Source organism: Carya illinoinensis, chromosome 15 (genome assembly GCF_018687715.1).
Source record: "Carya illinoinensis cultivar Pawnee chromosome 15, C.illinoinensisPawnee_v1, whole genome shotgun sequence".
NCBI lineage: Eukaryota > Viridiplantae > Streptophyta > Magnoliopsida > Fagales > Juglandaceae > Carya > Carya illinoinensis.
This window is the reverse complement of record NC_056766.1, coordinates 36,009,933-36,031,730: the sequence shown is the minus strand read 5'-3', so window position 1 is coordinate 36,031,730 and position 21,798 is coordinate 36,009,933. Positions and strand designations below refer to the sequence as shown.

At 35.1% G+C, this 21,798-nt stretch overlaps 3 protein-coding genes across 3 annotated transcripts in view; all 3 read left to right on the top strand.

Moving 5' to 3' along the window:
• The first annotated feature begins 1,981 nt into the window (after positions 1-1,981).
• LOC122297800 lies at positions 1,982-4,582 on the top strand. Its single transcript, XM_043107991.1, has 2 exons — positions 1,982-3,332; positions 3,601-4,582. Exons 1-2 carry the CDS (start codon positions 2,179-2,181, stop codon positions 4,466-4,468), a joined length of 2,022 nt encoding a protein of 673 aa, XP_042963925.1. The 5' UTR covers positions 1,982-2,178; the 3' UTR covers positions 4,469-4,582.
• Positions 4,583-8,660: 4,078 nt separating this feature from the next.
• Positions 8,661-11,625, top strand: LOC122295890. Its single transcript, XM_043105158.1, has 4 exons — positions 8,661-8,905; positions 9,664-9,838; positions 11,253-11,423; positions 11,560-11,625. The coding sequence occupies exons 1-4, from the start codon at positions 8,849-8,851 to the stop codon at positions 11,598-11,600; spliced, it is 444 nt and encodes a 147-aa protein (XP_042961092.1). The 5' UTR covers positions 8,661-8,848; the 3' UTR covers positions 11,601-11,625.
• Positions 11,626-19,313: 7,688 nt separating this feature from the next.
• The window catches only part of LOC122296883, a 3,295-nt gene continuing 810 nt past the window's right edge, over positions 19,314-21,798 (top strand). Inside the window, exons 1-4 of the mRNA XM_043106679.1 lie at positions 19,314-19,673; positions 19,755-20,295; positions 20,377-20,487; positions 20,602-21,798. The exon at positions 20,602-21,798 is cut by the window's right edge and continues 388 nt beyond it. Of these exons, the coding sequence (XP_042962613.1) occupies positions 19,314-19,673; positions 19,755-20,295; positions 20,377-20,487; positions 20,602-21,798 (2,209 nt within the window). The remainder of the gene's footprint in view (positions 19,674-19,754; positions 20,296-20,376; positions 20,488-20,601) is intronic.

Below are 21,798 nucleotides of genomic sequence, written 5' to 3'. Positions count from 1 at the left end.
AAAAATCAACTTAAGATATTTTTATCTAATAATATCTATCAACTCAAAATATTTTTACCCAATAATATTCACGAAAATTACCTCAAGATATTTCTTTTTATCTAATAATATCTACAGTTTTGAACAGACGTTTTGTCCGAAAATATGAAAAAATGTTATTGCGCCATAAGACTTTAAATAACCCTCCGAGTCTAATGACACAAACCATAATACATTTTGACACTTCTAACTATCTCAAATAATTAAAATCGCATTTCTGACACCATAGTGAGTGATAACACTAACTATGTTGACAGGTTAAAACCTATGCGATTAGTCGATTTGTGTAAACTTACGGAATTTTCACGAGGTTCTTAAGGTCAAAAGAAATTCCACAATTGAATTTCTAGCGGGCTGTTACACAGAAGGCTAATTTTCTTGCAGTGAGCGATGTTTCTTGAGGTGTTAAACTTGGGGGATTACTTTTGTTGGCTAAAGCATGATTTCTCTTTTAAGTAATCTATGTATAAGCGGCACCGACCGTATGAAATCAAGTAATCAACACATACTCAGGTAATATTGTACGTACAAATCCCAGAAGTACAATATATATATATTGATCACATCGATATATGGAAGAAGAAAACATATAATATTAACCATTTTTTTCACTTTTTCATAGGGACGTTATTATATATTTAATTAAACTATTAATGTTTTGTATATATATATAAGGGAAATGCTACACAACCTCCCAACACACCACACTCCACTTTTTTTTAATTTTTTAATATTTTTTTAATATTTTTTTTTGAATTTATTCTTTTTAAAATAATTTAATTCTTTTATTCATTATTTATATATTAAATATTTAATAAATAATAAAATAATAAAAAATAAAAAAAATGTGGAGTGTGGGGTGTTGGGAGGTTGTGAAGAATTTTTGTATATATAAACGCATATTTTTATTGTTTCCCACGATGCGATCCTACATTTGCTCTCTTGGGTTCCCTCTTCCTGTGACAATCTCCTTGTATCTCAGAGGAAACTTATATAGGGAAGCAAATTGATATAAATTAAAGGGCGGACTTTTGGAAGCTAGTCATCATGTGGGTTTCTTACATTTATAATTAATCAACTGTACGTCCTTGGAAACATGATATATCAGGCATAAATCTCACATATCTATATCTTATAGTTCTAATAAATAGTCTCTAAGTGTTTTAATTAATGTCCCGTTTAGATAGTGAGTTGATCAGACAAGATGAGTTGAGATGAAAGTTGAATAAAATATTATTAAAATCTTATTTTTAATATTATTATTGTTTTAAGATTTTAAAAAGTTGAATTATTTATTGTAATGAGATAAAACACTTTTTGTATTCAAACGGAGGCTTAAAATTCTTTAGAAGTCGTTACTCTTAATCAAGCTAGTTAAAAAAATGAGTACCCGGACTTAAAACTCTCTTCTTTAAAGTTCATTTATGATTTATGAAATCCTTTGCGTCTTATTCTTACAATTCCCATAAAAAAAGAATACCTGTAATTAGATAATTAATATATGTATATGTATATGTATATGTGTATATATATATATATATAGAGAGAGAGAGAGAGAGAGTAGTGATTAGTTGAATTCCCAGCGTACAGCTCAAGGCCAGGCATACCGAAAACCTTCATCCCTCTCGAAAGTGATGGAGGGCGGTGGATGCATATATGCATGCATGTGGGTGGGAACATAGAAAGAGGAGTACTATATATATATATATATATATATATATGTATATGTATATTTTGATCACCACCAATAAACATATGAGTAATGCTACATACAGTTATTTTTGTGCACTCTCTGCGCACTCCACTGATATGATTGGCTGGATTAATTTTTTTTTAATACACAATCAATCATATCACTGAAATGCACAAAGAAGTCCGGAAAAATGACTGCACATAGAATTTTTCTAAACATATAAGCTACGTACTTTCCATTACTTTTGAAGCATCTCATTGAATAGTACTCCAAGGTGTGGTGAAAGATGGAAGCAACTCTGGTCTGTTGGCAACATCAAGCCCTAGATACATGCATGCCTTTTTCACTTCCAAGTCTAACGAAAAATTAAAGGATGCTATCACAAGAGCAATAACTTTCATTAACCCCACTCGCCTTTGTCCAAAAGCACAGCCTCATCATCTCCAATGGATCCACCACCTCTCCCGCCCCTCCCTACCACCACCAACAATGCCACCACTCTACAAGTCAACTACCCCGACTCGACCGGCTCCTCGCCCCGCTCACGGAATGCTGAAACAAGCTGGATCGACGAGCCTCTCCCTCCTGTCCCGGGGGCCAAACTCCGCCTGATGTGCAGCTATGGTGGCCACATCATTCCTCGCCCCCATGACAAATCCCTCTGCTATGTTGGTGGTGAGACCCGTATTGTCGTTGTCGACCGTAACTCCTCTCTTTTAGACCTCTGCTCACGTCTCTCTTCCACCCTCATCGATGGCCGCTCCTTCACCCTCAAGTACCAGCTTCCCAATGAAGACCTTGACTCCCTGATATCCGTCACCACTGATGAAGATCTAGACAATATGATAGAAGAGTATGATCGTACAAACTCAGTCTCTTCTTTGAAATCTACTTCGCGTCTACGTTTGTTCCTCTTCTTCTCCAAGCCTGAGAATGTCGCCTCCATGGGATCGCTCCTGGACGATGCCAAGTCTGAGACGTGGTTCGTTGATGCGCTTAACAATGCTGGGTTGCTTCCTAGGGGGTTTTCTGATTCAGCTACCATGGGAATGGAATGCATGTTAAGTCTCGATAGGGTTCGCGGTAGCGATTCTTGCCCTGATTTGGAGGCTCGGGCAGGTGACAGTTTGGGTGAAAACAAGCAAGTGAAGAATATCGTTCATGATGTGCATTCCATGCCTGAGTCAACTATGGCAGAGAATACTTCTTCGTATGGTTCATCTTCTTCGTCACCTTCAATGTCAAACTTGCCTCCTATTCGTGTTCGAGTCGAGGACAATGGGGCTAGAGTGCTGCAGGAGCAAAAGATAGGGATGGAGGAACAATTTGCACAGATGAGTTTTGCGCCAAGTAGTGGGATGAAGCAAGATGATGCTTCTGGTCTTTCTTCTGTTGTTCCTCCACCTGCTACAGATATGGCTTCAACTAATCCTATCGTTGTTTCTAATGAGATAGTGAATCATGTTTTCTCTGACGATGAACGATCGGATCAGAGGGTACCAGCAGTCGGGTTTCGAAAGCCTCCATTGCCACTGCAACCTATGCATATGAAGGCTGCAGGGGGAGGTCATAGTTTGCCTTCCCCAGATTCGATAGCTAGGTATTTCCCATTTCTCTTGACACTACTATCTCTTCATTGTGATGGTTAATTTCTCTTATTGCCCTATGTTTCAATGATAGAGCAATCAAATTGTGCTGAAATATTCATGTTCGTTTACCAGTTCATTTTATTTCTTGACATGCATGTTCGGAAGATCAGTTCGTAAGCAAACATTTAATTGTGTTGGTTTAATTATTTGAAGTTAATCTCGAAATAATGATAAAATTTTGATATGGCTGCATGTTTTGATTGTTATTACTATATCCAGCGATAGTAGCATTGCATCTGCAAGCTCCACATCGAAACATATGTACTGTCAAGACCAAGGTCATGCTGCTACAAGAGACAGCAGAGATCCTAATAGCCCAAGTACAAATAATGACATTCCTGATTCATGTTCTCGAACCCAACTGCAGCAAGTTCAGGATCCTGGCTACACGTTGCCTCCCCAGTTGGATCAGCAGCAGCAGCAACAACAACAATTTTTTCATGCCAGCACACATTACATTCCACACCCTGCCACAGGTACAGTTCCAATGTCAGCTTACTATCCAGTGTATGCTCCATCTCAGCAGCAACTTCTTCATGCAAATGATCAGCAGCAACATGCTGTGTATGTGATGCCAACTGCTGCTCAGGCCCAACAGTACAATATGTCTATGCATTCTGCCATAGCTGACTCTACCATGATGGCCTCAAGCCTCCCCCCAGCGCCTTCGAATCCTACAATGGTTACTGCATATGCAGCTTATAAGGATGCAATCCCACCCATTTATCCCACGAAGACGGCTACCTCTGCCACGCCTGAAATGGTTGGGAGTGTTTATAGAACAACCTTGACATCAACTCCACAATTGGTTCAAGTCCCATCTAACCAGTTTCAGCAACAATATGTGGGATTTTCACAGATGCAACATCCATCTCAGTCCATAGCTATTGCTTCATCAAATAATGCTAATTATGGTTTTGAATACACCAATTCGCCTAATGACCAAGTGTACTACACTCATCAAGCTGCTCCATTGCCTACTCAATACCAAACTATGACTGCAGCAGCAGCTATAACATTATCAGATGCTTCAAAACAACTTCCTACTGACTCTCTGCAGCAAATTAGAACCTCACAACCCCTTTAATTCGACAAGGCAAATGATAGAAAACCATAGCAATCTTGCAGGTGGAGCTCAGGAAAACTTGGAGAGAGACTACTCACGGTAGTGCTTGCATAAAAGAAAGAAAGAAGGGTGATCTTAAGTGATGGAGTTTAATTTCGAAGGCGATGGATTTTGAGTTGGAATTTGTTTTGTTTCTTTGGTGTGGGGACTTTGTGCTGCTTATATTTCGGACAGAGGAACAGATAACAAGGCAATACTGTGTCATCCCTATGCCCTGCATACTTTGTGACGTGAAATGAAGGTGCTTAATTAGTTAAAAAATAAAATAGTACTGTGGTAAAAAGTAAAAACCATGTTTTTTGTACTTTCAAGCTATATATGCATGCATCACTATCATTAATAATGTTTAGTTCATATTAATAAGACAAGGGCCAGGCTTTAATTGCCAATAAATCTATTTGAAACTTTGTATATTGATACTATCCCGTTTGGATAATAAAAATATTTCATCTCATTTTATTTTATTTTATCTTATTTCATCTAATTATTATAATTTTTTTAAATTCACATATAAAATATAATAAATAATTTAACATTTTTAAATCTCAAAATAATAATAATATTAAAAAATAATAATATAATAATATTTTATTAAACTTTTATCTGAAACCATCTTATCTTATTATCCAAATTGCACCTAAATACATCATTGTTGTAAAAGTCTAACAAGTTAGCTTAAATAAAAAAAAAATGTCTCACAATATAATAGGACGTCTCACAATAAGTGGTGTACATGACATGTTACACCCGACTTGTAAATAACATAACTTTTTAATTGATGCTCAGAGCTTAATCCCACTACAAAAGATCATATGGGTTATATTTATAGCAAGAAAATTTTCAATTTAACACTGAACTTTCACCCCTAGTTAGGTCGCATTGAGGTTAATTAGTTCATCATATATAATTGTTTGATAGAGTTGGATTATTTAATTATATGAAATTTACAATATTTAATATTGCCCATATATATAGTATGATCTATGAGCAATAAAAGTTTCACGTAAGCATTTAATATTGTGTCTATTTGATGATCTATATGTGTAACGCCATCAAATTTGGTCAAGAGATTAAAAAAATTTTGATTAATTAATTGATCAGACTCAAACAAGTTACGATGTTAAATTTTGATATCCAATGAAATACACATTTCTAGATCATACTTTATAATTTGCGTACGTGGGAATCTAATAAATAACGTGGCGTGGCCTCAAAACAAGCGCTGCATCATGTGGTGTAAGTCTGGCAATGCATGCACATTGTCATTATCAATTGGTGTTGAAATCTTGAAGCATTCATGTGATGCATGTTTAATTCCCCTGATGAAAAAGAAAAAGAAAAATATATATAACGTCCCCATAAGCATTTTGCATTGGTGAGTACGTAGGTAGTGCTCATCTGTAGATAATATAATTTATGTCTTTATCTCATAATTTAGGGAAATATCATAGCCACAAAGCGAGTACGCAAAAGTAATCTCACAAACTGATGTAGCTTCATGTGATTCATCAGATTATAAATTTATTTTTATTATAAAGTAGATCTGATAGATTAGACGAAACCACATCAATTTGCCAAATTATTATTATATAATCATTTTATGGCTGTAGCACTTCTCATATATTATATAAAGTATAAACATGATCTAGAAAAATTGATACTCCTACACCTCCCGACTTGAGAGAAAGATCATTGTACCAAAGAAAATAAGACTTCATCTCTATTAAAATATTAAAGACTAAGTTTTTCTCCAAATTTTGTTGGAGAAAGTCTCCTTCAATCCAATTAAAATAGAGTAATGATACTCATTATCTTAATTGTCATCATCTTTTGATCATCTCATAATGTGGTATTAGATGATTAAAGACTATTCAGTATATTTCACTTGTGAACCTGTCATCTAATGTCATATCATGGAATGATGAGATGATGATAAAATAATAGATGATGAATAAATTTTTTTTCTTTAAAAACTTTTCATGTGTTCCCTGATCAGTATCTGAAAAATATATTGTTTTAATAAAAAGATATATGACAAAATTTTAACTTAGATTTTAAAAAAATTATGTGCATGTCACATATAGACTAAAGTGATACTACTTGTGATTTTTATAGATGAATTAGAGGAAATTTCATTCAACCAAATTTGAAGGAAAACTTTGTCCATTAGAAAATAATAGAATTTTACTCCAATTTAAAATTTTGTCTTGTGTCCCTTAGATAGATATGCGAAGCACATTATTTTTAAATGAAGGTAATGAAGGGATATATGGAAATTTTTTAATCGGAATCTAGTACCCTCCCAAGCATATGAGAAGTGCTACATACATATATAAAGAGAGTATACAAAAATAAATCTATAAACTGATGCAGTTTCATGTGATCCGTTTGATCTACTTAACAATAAAAGTAACTTTATAATCTGACGTATTACATCAAGTTACATTAGTTTTTGAGTTCATTTTTATTATTCCATTTGTGACTAACGTATTTCTCCAAGCATATATCTCTTATTTCCTTCTCTACCATCTTTCTCTAATTTCCTGCATATTCTTATTCTCTTTGGACGTTTTAGAAAGCAAAATTTGTCATTTCATTCTATCAATATTGCCATGCACAAATCAGCTTCCTTGCCCTCTCTAACCCATCTCATGCCAACTCTAGTACCAGTGTATGTATGATCAGCCTTGCATGCCGTCACATGTGTACATGATTTATGGTAGATTGTACTAAGAGTGAGTGGGCATTCCGATTGGATATTTTTTGGGTCCGGTTTAGAACTCAAAAATCATATGAATCCGGATGGTTATATGTTCGGGTCAGATTACGGATATTGAATTTATACCTGAATATCTGTATCGTCATTTTGAATAAAGAAAATGACGTTGTTTTGAAATCATCCAAACAAAACACCCAAGCCTTCGAGTTTGGGCTTCCCAAATCCCAACTCTCTCTCTTGCCAAAACCCTATATTATATTATTAAAATAATTATAAACTCTAAATTATATGACTTAGTAACTTTAAAAAAAATATCAAGTATGCCTTCAATTTTATTCACAATATTCACTTTTAATAAAGGAATACCTTTTATAAGAAAAGTTAGAATTACAAAAAATTCTAAAACCAAATTTTAAGAAAAATTATATTTCTATATTTTGCTAATTTGTATCAAAATCTACGTTGTACTGTTAGTAACAAAGTTAAAAATTACAAAACCATCTAATGATTGTTTTTTTATTAAATCAAGGTAATTATTTATGATAGTATGAATTATAATGCATATAATTGAACGAGTATGTTATATATAATCGTAAAATACGTAAACGACGTATCATCATTTTGAAAATTAGTGAGATCTTTTTTTTTTTTTTTGGTGAATCTTACATTTATTTTTTTTTTAAAAAAAGATTGCACAATATTTATTCACTCTAACTATAAATATCATTTTTCTAATTTAACAGAGGAACTCTTGAAAACAAACTCGCGCAAAACAAATTCAAAAGCACATAAATTATGACCCGCTGTGTAGAGTCACACATTCTCCTTTTTTATTTTATTTTTTTCATTTTCTTTTTGGTTAAGAAAATAAAAAATAAAAAATTATGTGTAATATATCATAAAAAATAAGAGAAAATTAGCTTGTATGTCGCCTATCTTGACCGCACTAGTTGACAGTTGGTTAAATTTGTTTTTATTTAATAATTAAAGAAGTGATTTTAAATATATTGATGTATTTTTTTAATATTTTAAAAATATTTAAATCTATTAATATTAAAGAAGTGACAGTTGGGGAAATTAAGCAGCCTCTCAATGCCATGAGAGAGTCCTTGGTTAAGCATAGAGTGGATGTTCTTCCTTCAGAAAGACGTTCTACCTATTACTCTGGTGCTTTTTCTGATTCTGACATCACTTTTGCAATCAAAGTTTAAAATTTTTTAGTCTATCCTCGTGATATGACTCTATGGCTTGCATATTCTCTAGAAGCAGGACAAAACTCTGGTGTTTCCAACACAGTTTTTGGACTTTCGAGAGCATTTTTTGACAACATTGGATGAATTATAGAAACAACTGGACCTGATTGTAAACTACGATTGGGACTTTGATCACTACTTGGAAGAGGACTTGCCAGCTGTGGTGAAGTGACATTCCTTCAATGCAAATGATTCAGATCTTACCATTTGCTTGTAGGATAATTTCAGATCTCATCATCTACCTTGAAATCTCATTTTTCTATCCCAATTATACCTTAAATTTATAAATAAAACTAGTTGATGACTGCCTGAATTTTTTGTTCCTCTCATCTTAGATGGAGTACATAAAGACTCATTGCAAACCAAAGGATGGAAAGTTGCTTGCAATTGGTCACTCAATGGGGGTATCTTGCTTTATGCAATGCTGTCTTGATGCTGTAAGTTGACAGACTAAACTTGTCATTTTGTTCCGACATTAGTTACCTACCTTAATTGCATGACTTTTATCTTTTTTGAAAATTTTATCTCTATCAATTCTGGCTTTTAACTTCTGTATTTTTTCCCCATCTCTCTCTCTCTCTCTCGTCCACAGACTCACTATATAAGAGTACTCTTGCATGTATCTGTTTAGTTTTTAAATATGGCCACTGTTTTGTGTGATTCTAAGCGTCAAGAGTGCAAGTGTGCTGGTGTTTGCATGAGTCTGATTCAGGAATAGTCTTATTTATGTTTATTTTTATTGCGGCATTTATTATTTTCTTACATACTTGTATGTTTCTGGTGTGAATTTGTATCTTTCATCTAGCGACTTTTTTGCAGTGTCACATCATTAAAATTAAGTTATACGTGTCAAATCAGGTTTTGTTGAGAGACATATGAACTCATGATTTTTTTTTTTTTTTTGTTTAAATAAAATATAAAGCCTGACTATATTTTCTCTTGTATGCTAAAATGTGTTGTCTCATAAGGCTCTGAAGGAAGGAATTCTGGGTTGGCATCGATTGCTGCTTGGGCTTCTTCACTTGACTACACGTCTTCAAAATCATCACTCAAATTACTTTTGCCTCTGGCAAGTGATATGACAGACTACTTGCTTTAATACCTTGTTACTGTTTTGCTTGGATAAATACATCGATGTAAACCAAATACCACGAGAAGCTGATATTGGTTCACTTTTTACACAGGCAGACCCAGCAGAGGCTCTAAAAGTTCCTGTTATTCCAATTGGGGGACTGCTTTCTGCTGCCCATCCTCTTGCTTCTCGTCCTCCCTATGTTTTGTCTTGGTTAAATCATCAAATTTCAGCTCAGGATATGATGCATCCAGAGTTGCTTGAAAAACTTGTTTTGAACAACTTTTGTAAGTACAATTGTGTTTCTTCTACCAACAAAGTGCATTTTGAAATTTACTATGAATTTTCAGCACTTTTAAACTCTCACATTTTTAAAAACAAAAACAAATTGCATGCTAAACTACCAAAACTGGAAATTGACACGTTAAGCTACCAACTTAGCAATTTGCACCCATGATTAAGATCTAAACGTTAAGATCGATAAAAAGAGCATTTGTCACAATCTAAATGGTCAGTTCTTAACCATAGATGCCAATTGCCAGGATTTGGTAGTTTAGCGTGCAAAGTGAATGCCTTTTTTTTTCAAAATAAAAAATTATATTTTGATGGAAAGAGAATTCTTTTCTTTGCAATGTTTGGTAATTTATGGTGCAGGTGCAATGTGTAATTTCTCCTTTGATATTTAATGTTTTCCTAGTTAGGAATGCCCTTAGGAAGCTATGCTGAAATGTGATATTCGGCTGTTACATTGACATGACATTATTACATGATTCATGCTTTTAATTGCCAAAAGAATATTTAATTGATTGGCAAGGCATCTTCTTGTGGGATGAGTTTGGTTGGTACAAGGCTATTTGTGGAAGGGAACTGTTTAATCTTTGTTCTGTTCCGGTGAAGTACAGTTTTTATATTTTAAAATCCAATCATTTGGTAAGAAACTTGCAATAATTATTGTTCAGTAAGGTGGTTATATTCAGGTATTGCTTCAGTTAGTCTCAACTAGCCTTCAGATCCTGGGTTCTGTGTTGTCTTGTTGACCTCTGTCATATGTTATACTACCCTCATTTCTTGTGAGACCTGAGTTTGGAAGAGACTTACTGCTGTTATAGCTCATTTCTTGTAACAGCAATGGTGTTATGTTCCATCATGGGCACAAAGTGTCCGAATGCAATTCTTTCAGTCAATTGAAACATGATTGTTGGCATGATCCTTGCTCCCTGTCTTGCCTTTCCATGCCCAAGGGGGAATTGGTTTAACCCATGGGAGGGTAGGGCTCCATGGAGAGAGACGTCTAACCTGCCACCCTAACTTTCTGGACGAAGATATTTTATTGTTGCATATAATACTTCAGCTTTTAGAGTATTTGCTGTTTGTTTGGTCCACATGATGGGCTGTCCCTGAGGATCGCACCCAAAACCAGGAAGCTGTCTGTTCTCTTGATCCACACCATAAAATCTTGGTTAAAAGGAGAGAGCAGGAACTTGCCATTTCTCTATATCATTACCCTTTTGTAGTTCTTGCACAATGAGTTTGTGCACGGTTCTTCAAACGACTATTTTAGCTTAAACGTGGCATAATGAAGTTACTGAAATTTCCTTGCACCACTTTCAGTATTATCTCTGCAACAACATTGCCTGTGCAATTTCTTTCCCTCCCTAATATGGGACTGTTGGTTGATTGACAATTTGATGTAATTTTCAGGTACAGTACCTGCCAAAGTTCTCTTGCAGCTGACAACAGCCTTCCAAAAGGGTGGCTTGCGTGACAGGAGTGGAACTTTCTTCTACAAGGATCATTTATGCAAAACCAATGTCCCTATTTTAGCACTTGCCGGAGACCAAGATCTAATTTGTCCACCCAAAGCTGTCTATGGTAGAATTTAGTTGATATATTGCCACCTATATATAAGGGGTTGCCAGTTTTCAATTAACTTCCTTTCTCTTTTTTGGTTTTTATTCTCTATCCTTTTATCTGTATCTTTATACAATAAGTCATACAAATGAAACAGAGACTGTGAAGCTGATCTCTGAAGATTTGGTGGCTTACTAAGTTTTCGGAGAACCTGGAGGTCCACATTATGCTCACTATGATCTGGTGGGAGGTCATTTGGTATGTAACCTATTTACATTCTAGGTCGAAAAATATTCATATTTTAATGGAAATTATAAGATTTATCTACGAGATGGAGTTTGATCGGTTAATTTATTTATGTTAATAACTCCACCCTTTCCTTTTCTGATGCAGGTAGCCGATCAAGTGTTATATTTATTATAGATTGTGATATTAAATCTGTAAATTTATTGAATGTGGGTTATTATATATTTTAGTGAACCATTATCCCAAAGAAATGGATTGATTAAGTGGTAGCGGTGTGTTGTTTCAAATGAAATTGTAAGAGTTCCAAACTCCACAAGTGATCTCCCTTTAGGGAGAGATGCGTCCAACCATTTGATCAAGCATGTTCTTTGGTCTCTAAATGAAACAATATGACCTTTAAACTATAACTACCAATTAAAAAGTCACAAGTTAAGAGTTGTAATTTTTTCACATGGTGTCACTTCACCCTATATAAATAGAAGATGAGACCCACGAATTTATTCATTCAATTCTCTCATTTTTTCAGTCACTTACACAATTTTGTAGAGAAACTCTGAATGAAATATTTTAGAATTGCTATCTACAATTAGTGACTTTGTTATATCCTGGAAGTGAATTGCTTGTAACCCAGTAACAAACTCTTTCGAGTGTGGCCAATTATCACCTTAAAGATAGTGTTCTACACGCTTCAAAGTTTCATTTATTTTTTTAGATTACTGTATCCACACAACTTTCTTCAACAATTTTAAGGTGATAATGGCAATGGGATCAGAATATGAAATGGCAACTTTCAAGAAGATGAATCAAGACTTTGTCAAACTAGATAGGTTTGATGGAACGAATTTTACTCGCTGAAAAGATAAGTTGATGTTCATTATTACTACATTAAAGATTTCATATGTTTTGGATTCAAACTTGCTGGTACTTCTAGAACTCAAATCTGACGATAATGATCAAATCAAGGCAGAACACAATAAGCGCGAAGAAGATGAAGTGGTATGTAAAGGGCACATTCTGAATACATTTTCTGATTGTCTCTACCACTTATTTACATCAATCAAGTCATCAAAAGAGATTTGGGAGGCATTGGAATTCAAGTATAGAATCGAAAAGTAAGGTACAGATAAATTCTTTATTATGAAATATTTTGAGTTTACAATAAATGATAATACTTCTTTGATGGATCAAGTCCATGAATTGCAAGTTTTGGTGTATAAACTTCGAAATCTTAATATTGAAGTTTCTGAACCTTTGCAAGTTGGGGCTATTATAGCCAAACTTCATTCAAGTTGGAATAATTATAGAAAGAAACTTATGCACACAACAGAAGATTTCACTATAGAGCAAATTAAAAAAAAAAAATAGGAATTGAAGAGAAAACTCGAATTCATGATAAGAAATTATTTTCTCAAAATGGCTCTAAAGTGAATTTTGTTAATGAGAAAAATAAATTTCAATGTAATTTTGGAATAAACAATAGAAAATATAATGATTATTCCAACAATGGTGACAAGTCAAAGAAAACAAAAACTTGTTACAATTGTAGAAAGAAGTGGCACTTTAAGCCCTGAATGCAGGTACAAGAAGAAATACAAGAAAGAAAATAATAATCTCAATAGTACAAATCTGGTTGAAAATGAGACTTCGAAAATTGTGGCCATGGTCTCTTAAATGCACATTAGCATGATTACAGAGTTAAATATGGTTACAATAACTTAGTCATCTGATTGGTGGTATGATTCAGGCGCTACCCTCCATGTTTGCAATTAGAGATCTCAATTCAAAAATTATAAATATGCAGCAAATGGACATGTAGTACTAATGGAAAATCACAACTCTGCAAAAGTTGTGGGAAAAGGAATCGTGGAACTTCATTTCAATTCTGGGAAGAAACTTATTCTTATCAATGTTCTTCATGTCTCAAAAATAAAGAAAAATCTTGTATCTACAAATTTACTTTGTAAAAAGGGCGTCATGACCATAATCGAATCTGATAATGTAATTCTTTCTAAAGGGGGAGCGTTTGTTGGAAAAGGGTACTCTTGTGATGGAATGTATAAACTAAGTATTAATAAAATAAGTTCTGATTCTGCTTATATTATTGAGTCTTCTACTTTGTGGCATAATCGTTTAGCACATTTGAATTTTAAATCTTTAAAGTTTATATCTAAACATGGTTTAATTCCATATAATCGTGGACATGGTGCTAAATGTGAAATTTGCATTTAAGCAAAAATGACAAAGAAACATTTTCCTAAAATAGATAGAAATATACAATTATTAGAACTTATGCATTTTGATATTTGTGAACTAAATGGTATTTTAACTAAAGGAGACAATAGATATTTTATTACTTTTATTGATAATTTTTCAAGATATAGATATGTATACTTAATGAAAAGTAAGGATAAAGCCTTCAATATGTTCAAATATTATAAGTTTGTTGTTGAAAATCAAAAGGAAAAGAAAATTAAGATACTTCGCGGTGACAAAGGTGGTGAATATTTTCCTACTGAATTTTCTTTATAATGCGAGGAGAATGACATAATACATCAAACTAGTGCACCCTATACCCCACAACAAAATGGTTTAGCAGAAAGAAAAAATAGGACACTAGTTGATATGTTAAATGCTATGATCTTGAATGCAAAATTATCTTTTAATTTGTGGGATTAAGCATTGTTCACGGCATGTTATTTGCATAATAGAATACCTTCTATGAAATTCAAAGTTTCACCATATGAATTGTGCAAAGACAGGAAACCAAATCTGGAGTACTTAAGGATATGGGGCTGTTTAGCCTTTTATAGAGTTTCAAACCCAAAAAGAACAAAATTAGGTCCTAGGGCAATTAACAGTGTTTTTGTAGGATATGCTGAGAATTCAAAAGCATATAGACTTTTGGATTTGAATTCTAGCGTTATAGTAGAATTGAAGGATGTAGAGTTTATTGAAGACAAATTCTATAATGACTCCAAAGCAGTATCAGATCCTACTAAAACACCAGAATTTGATTTAAGTCGGAAAAAGAGTTGTATAATTCTTGACACATTGGTTGAACTGAGGAGAAGTCAAAGAGTCAGAAAAGAGAAAAGTTTGGATCCAGATTTTGTGTCATCTCAGGCCATTGTTTTCCTTTTGGAAGGAAATAGAGATGAAGCTTTAAATAAAATACCCATTCTATCAAATATAGAAGAAGATCCAAAAACATTTAGTTCTAAAGATGTTGCATTGTGGAAAGAGGCTATAAATGATGAAATAGACTCAATATTGTCAAATAATACTTAGATTTTAGTTGACTTGCCTCTAAGATCAAAACCTATTGGTTGTAAGTGGGTATTTAGAAGAAAATATAATACAGATGGATCTCTTCAAACTTTTAAGGTCAGATTAGTAGCCAAAGGTTTTAAACAAAAAGAAGGCATAGATTATTTTGATACGTATACCCCAGTGGCTAGATTTACATCCATTAGAGTGCTTATAACACTGGCTTCAATATATAATTTATATGTACACCAAATAGATGTTAAAATTGCTTTTCTAAATGGTAAACTGGATGAAGAGGTATACATGGAACAACCAGAAGGATTTGTTATGCATGGGCAAGAAAAGAAAGTTTGCAAATTAATTAAATCATTGTATGAATTTAAAGCAAGCACCAAAACAATGGCATGAGAAATTTGATTCAGTAATTTTATCTCATGGATTTCGGCATAATAATGCTAATAAATGTATTTATTCTAAATTCACTGATTGTTATGGTGTAATAATATGTCTTTATGTGGATGACTTACTTATATTTGGAACAAATATGGAAGGAATATCTAAAACTAAGAAGTATTTATGTTCAAAGTTCAAAATGAAGAATCTTAATGAAGTTGACACTATTTTGGATGTCAAAGTAAAGAAACATAGTGGGGATTATGCTTTATGTCAATCTCATTACATTGAGAAAATGCTTCTTAAATTTCAACATCTAGGAATTAAAGAAGCAAATACACCATATGACTATTCATTTAAATTAACTGAGAATTCTGATAGAGCGGTTGCTCAGTTGGAATATGCTAGTGCAATTGGTAGTTTAATGTATGCTATGCATTGCACTAAGCCAGATATTTCCTTTGTAGTATGTAAACTTTCTAGATATACAAGTAATCCTAGTACGGAGTATTGGAAAGTAATTGGTAGAGTCCTTGGGTATCTTAAAAGAACTGGTTCGTTAGAACTGTATTATACCAATTTTCTTGCTGTACTAGAAGGATATTGTGATGCTAGTTGGATTACTAGTGCAAGTGATAATAAGGCTACACCTGTTTGGGTTTTCACCCTTGGTAGTGAAGTTGTCTCATGGGCTTCTAAGAAACAGACGTGTATTTGACATTATATTATGGAATCTAAATTTGTAGCCTTGGCGGCAGCAGGCAAAGGGTTGAGGAATTTGTTATTTGACATAAATTGTAGTCACAACCGATGTCAGCCATTTATTTGCACTATGATAGTGAAGCTACTATGTCTAGGGCTTATAGTAAAGTCTATAATGGAAAATCTAGACATACTAGCTTGAGACATAAATATGTCAAACAATTAGTTAGTGATGGAATTATCACTATTATATATGTGCGGTCAAGTAAAAACTTGGCAGATCCTTTCACAAAGGGATTCTCAAGATATTTGGTGAATAGTACATATAATGGAATGAGTTTGAAACCTTTTTTTTAAAAAGTCACCTGTAATAGGAACCCAACCTTACACTATTAATAAATAGTCTAATGTTTAATGTGTAATAACAAGTTACAGTTAAGTAGCTAGAATAGCACTGAAATTTAATTTAATGTTAGAAACCCTTCCAAGATGGTCAGTGCTAGCTGTTATGCTAAATGTAGAATGAGTATTATGCTCTTAATAAAGTTCAATAGTTGAATTAGTGTCTGAAGTAACAGAATCATGAAAGGAACTTTACCTATGTGAACATAAGAGGTGAGGATAACTTCTAGTAAAAGTTTAAGGTTTACTTTTGTAAATGTTCATGAATGCCAAGATGGAGCACGTGTATTAGTGCAAATAATTTGTGAGTTATCTCGCTAAAATTGGATGGAATCATGTGTGTGGTATTTCCGTTCTTAATGTATAGAGTCTTGGTTCAAGCCTAAGCCTAGGCCACCATTGACTTTGTTAAGAATTTGAAATACTTATACTAATTGAAAGTTTAAGTCAAGAGATACCTTCTTGTATGCATGAGAATATCAGTATTTGACTAAAAATTTAATATTGCAATCTAAGTGGGAGATTGTTATATTTATTATAGATTGTGATATTAAATATGTGAATTTATTGAATGTGGGTTATTATATATTTTAGTGTACTATTATCTCAAAGAAATGCATTGGTTCAATGGTAGTGATGTGTTGTTTCAAACGAAACTCCACAAGTGCACTTTCATTTGAAACAACACATCACTACCATTGAACCAATGTATTTCTTTGAGATAATGGCTCACTAAAATATATAACAACCAACATTTAATAAATTCACATATTTAATATCACAATCTATAATAAATATAACAATCCCCCACTTAGATTGCGATATTAAATTTTTAGTCAAATACTGATATTCTCATGCATACAAGAAGGTATCTCTCGACTTAAACTTTCAATTAGCGTAAGTATCTCAAATTCTTAACAAAGTCAATAGTGGCCTAGGCTTAACCAAGACTCTATACGTTAAGAATGGAAATACCACACACATGATAATGCTTGGACTTGAATAGACATAATGCTTGGGTTGAACAGGTTGGGCTGAAGAGACGTAATGCTTGGGCTAAAGAGACACCACGCATTGGCTGAACCGGTTTGGCCGAAGAGGTACCACGCATGGTCCGAAGAGACACAGTGTCTAGGGTGGGCCGAAGAGGCACCAGTGACCAGTGACCTCCCTTTAGGGAGAGAGGTGTCTAACCAGTGACCAAGCATGTTCTTTGGTCTCTAAATGAAACAACATGACCTTTAAACTATAACTATCAGTTGAAAAGTCACAAGTTAAGAGTTATAATTTTTCACATGGTGTCACTTCACCCTCTATAAATAGAGGATGAGACCCAAGAATTTATTCATTCCATTCTCTTATTTTTTCAGTCACTTACACAATTTTGTAGAGAAATTCTGAAAGAAAGACTTCAGAATTGCTATCTGCAATTGGTGACTTTGTTGTATCCTGGAGGTGAATTGCATGTAACCCAGTAGCAAACTTTTTGGAGTAGGGGCAATTATCACCTTAAAAATAATGTTCTACATGCCTCAAAATCGCATTTATTTTTTCAGATTACTGTATCCACACAACTTTCTTCAATATCAAGTGTATCCGTGCATAATTGAATTTCTTAGTTGTCACGACATGATTTGATTTCCTCACATTGTTTTCTTTACTTGAGATATAGCTCACTTCTTTTGTCCATACAGAAGTTGAACTGAAAGAAGGTTCCCAAAGAAAGGAGGTCCCTTCCAAATCCTGATCAACTTTTATGTGATCAGAGTTATGTGGAAGTTTGTGTTTATGTATGTTGTTGTTGTATCTTGTCCCATTATATACATTGTTGTAAAGTAAATATCATACATGACAATTGAAAATAAATATCAAACATTGAATTCAAATAAAAAGCTATGAAAGAGCGTGTTGTATTTGCAACATTGGTTCATTTGTAAATCTCTTCTATTTTCATTTGTAGCCTCTGGTATAGATGCCATTCATACTTTCCTTTTTCCCTTTTCTTTTAACATATCCATTTTTATTTTATTTTCCTTAAAAGTCTGAAGACAAATAACAATGGAATGGAATAATGGCATGGCATGTTCAAATTTGCAGAGACTTATTTGCAAAGTGACATTCAGCTGAATGCTTGAGAGAAGTGAATATAGTGATGAATTTATATCATAAAATGTGCTAAATATCTCATGTCTAAGAAGTAAACAAAATTGTAGAGCATGTGGGAAATAGAACTGTAGCTTCCACATATCACAGTTTGATTTAGTTTTTGGGAAATGGAAGATGATCTCTGATCTTCATCTATCTTGGTAGCATTGGGTCTATTTATCAAGGCGAGCAGTGATCCCTGAACTTATATCATTTATGGATTCTGACCCTGACTACATATCTACACTCCCCAAATCGGAGGTATATGGAACTAAGTATAACCGCCATGACCGTCACCCTTCTCCCGATGGCCTGGCCTTGTTGAGGTTTGTCCATGCTCTCTTTGTTCTGTGATACGGTTACGCATGAAGCCACACCACGTAGAAGCATGAGGGCTACTAAATCGAACGTATAGCTGGCCGACTACGTAGCTTGAATTGGCAAGCTGACTTTCCAATATTTTTTTTTTCCATGCAGAGATGTTATTTTATTTCTTTTCCTTACGTTAAGATCGTTTACTTTCTTTGTTGGTATTGTTTCTTTATTCAACCATTGTTTCCTTTTGATGTAATTGGTTTATAACCAATGATGGGAATGGGCAATGGTTTTTGATGCCAGAAGTAATCAATAAAACATGGTCTTCTCAATACCGTGAATTGAATATTGGTCTCTCTGCACCGTGAGCAGAGAACTTGGGTGCTTGTACCTATCAATTGGTATCAAGAGCCGGTCAATTTTTTTTCCTTCCCGCTGTCCATGGCTGATCCCGCAAAGACGAATATGGTTCGCTTTGAGCAACTCGAAGAAGCTGTGTTGGAATTGCGCCGCGGCATGCAAGCTATGCAAGAGACGAGTGTGACCACCCAAACTCTTCTTCAAGAGTTGGCCTCCCGCTCTTCTAGTCGGGATTCGGATCGTCGCCGCAAGGCTTCGAAACGACATCTGCCCAAGGATAGTCCACCATCATCACCACATTCTACCAGCTCCAAGAGTTCCGGCACGAATGCATCTGCTGAAAGCGAGAACGATGGTTCTCGTTCCTCTCTAGCATCTGATACGGAAACCGATGAGGGTCGCACCACAGCTACAGACAAGAATTTATGCATGCATTCTCACGTAAAGCTCGACTTCCCTTGTTTTGCAGGTGAAGATCCAACTGTTTGGCTTGACCATGTTAAACAATATTTTGCTACTTAGGAAATTCAGGGCAAAAAGAAAGTGACGCTCGCTGCCTACCATCTTGAGGGCAAAGCCAACCAATGGTGGCAATGGTACAACCGTTCTCATGACGGAAAGACCATCTCCTGGCACAAATTTGAGAAGGGAATCTTGTGCCGTTTTGGACCAACAGATTTCAAAGACTATGACGAGGCGCTTAGCAAGATTAAACAGAGGGGCACCTTTCGGGAGTATCAACAGGAATTTGAGAAGCTGGCTAACCGAGTGACTGGTTGGCCAAAGAAAGCATTATTAGGTGCTTTTATGGGAGGATTAAAGGAAGATATTGCGATTGAGGTTTGTATGTTTCGGCCTAAGGGACTGAAGAATGCTATAGACCTGGCCAAACGCCAGGATGAGAAGCTACAGAGGGGCTGCAAGCCATCTGGCAGTGTTTCTTCCAACACTCGCCTTATGGGCACTGCTATTCCCACCAACACCACTACTCCGCTACTCACTACCAAGCCTGCACCCATGAATGCAATGAAACATTTACCATTTGACGAGATGCGACTTCGACGTGAAAAAAATCTCAGTTTTAACTATGACGAGAAATTTGTTCCAAGACATCGTTGTCAAGCTTAGTCATGTTTCATTGAAGCTAAAAGTCCATTTGATGTAAAAAAGGATGATGAAGAAGAATTGCCGCCTACGGATATACCAACAGACCCACTTATTTCACTCCATGCATTGTCAGGGAGTATTGGCAATCGTACTATACGGGTACGTGCTCTGGTCAACCGGCAAGAAATTAACGCACTGATCGACGGAGGATCTAGCCATAACTTTATTAACCAAACGATGGTTAATTGATTGAATCTCGCAGTTACACCTATCACTCCATTTTACGTCCGAGTTGCTAGTGGGGAGAAACTCGCTTGTCAAGCTAAGTATGAGAAGGTACCTATTTGCATCCAAGGATTTTTCTTCGAGACGACACTATTTGCCTTACCAATTCGAGGCCTGGACCTTGTTCTGGGCTATCAGTGGCTTGAAGGATTGGGTTGTGTGGTACATGATTATGCTCGTCGCTCTATGGAATTTGCTATTGGCAATCGAAAATTTATAATTCAGGCCGAACCCATGGGTCCCTCTATGGTTTTAGACGTTAATGCACTGCTGCTGGAATGGAAGCACGGTGCTAAGCTATTTTGCTTGGCTGTGATTGAGAGTGAGCCAGCACTTCCAGTGGATTCCACTCCAAATTTGAATCCAGAAATTCATGCTATTTTATTGGAGCACCAGCAGGTATTGAACACTCCACAGGAATTGCCACCCTCGCGAACGTTTGACCATCGCATCTTGCTGAAAAATGAAGCTGCACCCGTCAATGTAGTACCATATCGGTATGCCCACTTTCAGAAAAATGAAATTGAACGCCAAGTGGAGGAGATGCTATCTACGGGCTTGATCTGTCCCAGTACTAGCCCCTTTTCGTTCCCCGTCCTGTTGGTTAAAAAAAAAGATGGAACTTGGCGCTTTTGCACTAACTATCGAGCCTTGAATAAGGCGACTATCAAAGACCGTTTCCCAATTCCCACTAATGAGGATATGCTAGATGAGTTATTTGGCACGACTTATTTTTCTAAACTAGATCTCCGAGCGGGCTACCATCAAATTCGGGTTCAGCCGGACGATGTCCATAAAACGGCTTTTCGCACCCATCATGGTCACTTTGAATATTTGGTGATGCCATTTGGGTTTTGCAATGCGCCTTTGACTTTTCAAGCCGCCATGAATTCAATTTTTAAGGTTCATTTACGGCATTTTATTCTTGCATTTTTTTATGATATTTTGATTTACAGTAAAACTTGGCCTGATCATTTACGTCAACTTCGGACTACTCTTGGAATATTGGTCAAGCATTTCTTTTACATCAAACCTTCCAAGTGTATTTTTGGCCAACAGGAGGTAGAATACCTCAGTCACATTATTACACCAGTAGGTGTAACGGTGGACTCTCGCAAGATTGATGCTATGCTCCGCTGGCCTCCGCCCAAAAATATTACTGCACTACGGGGAT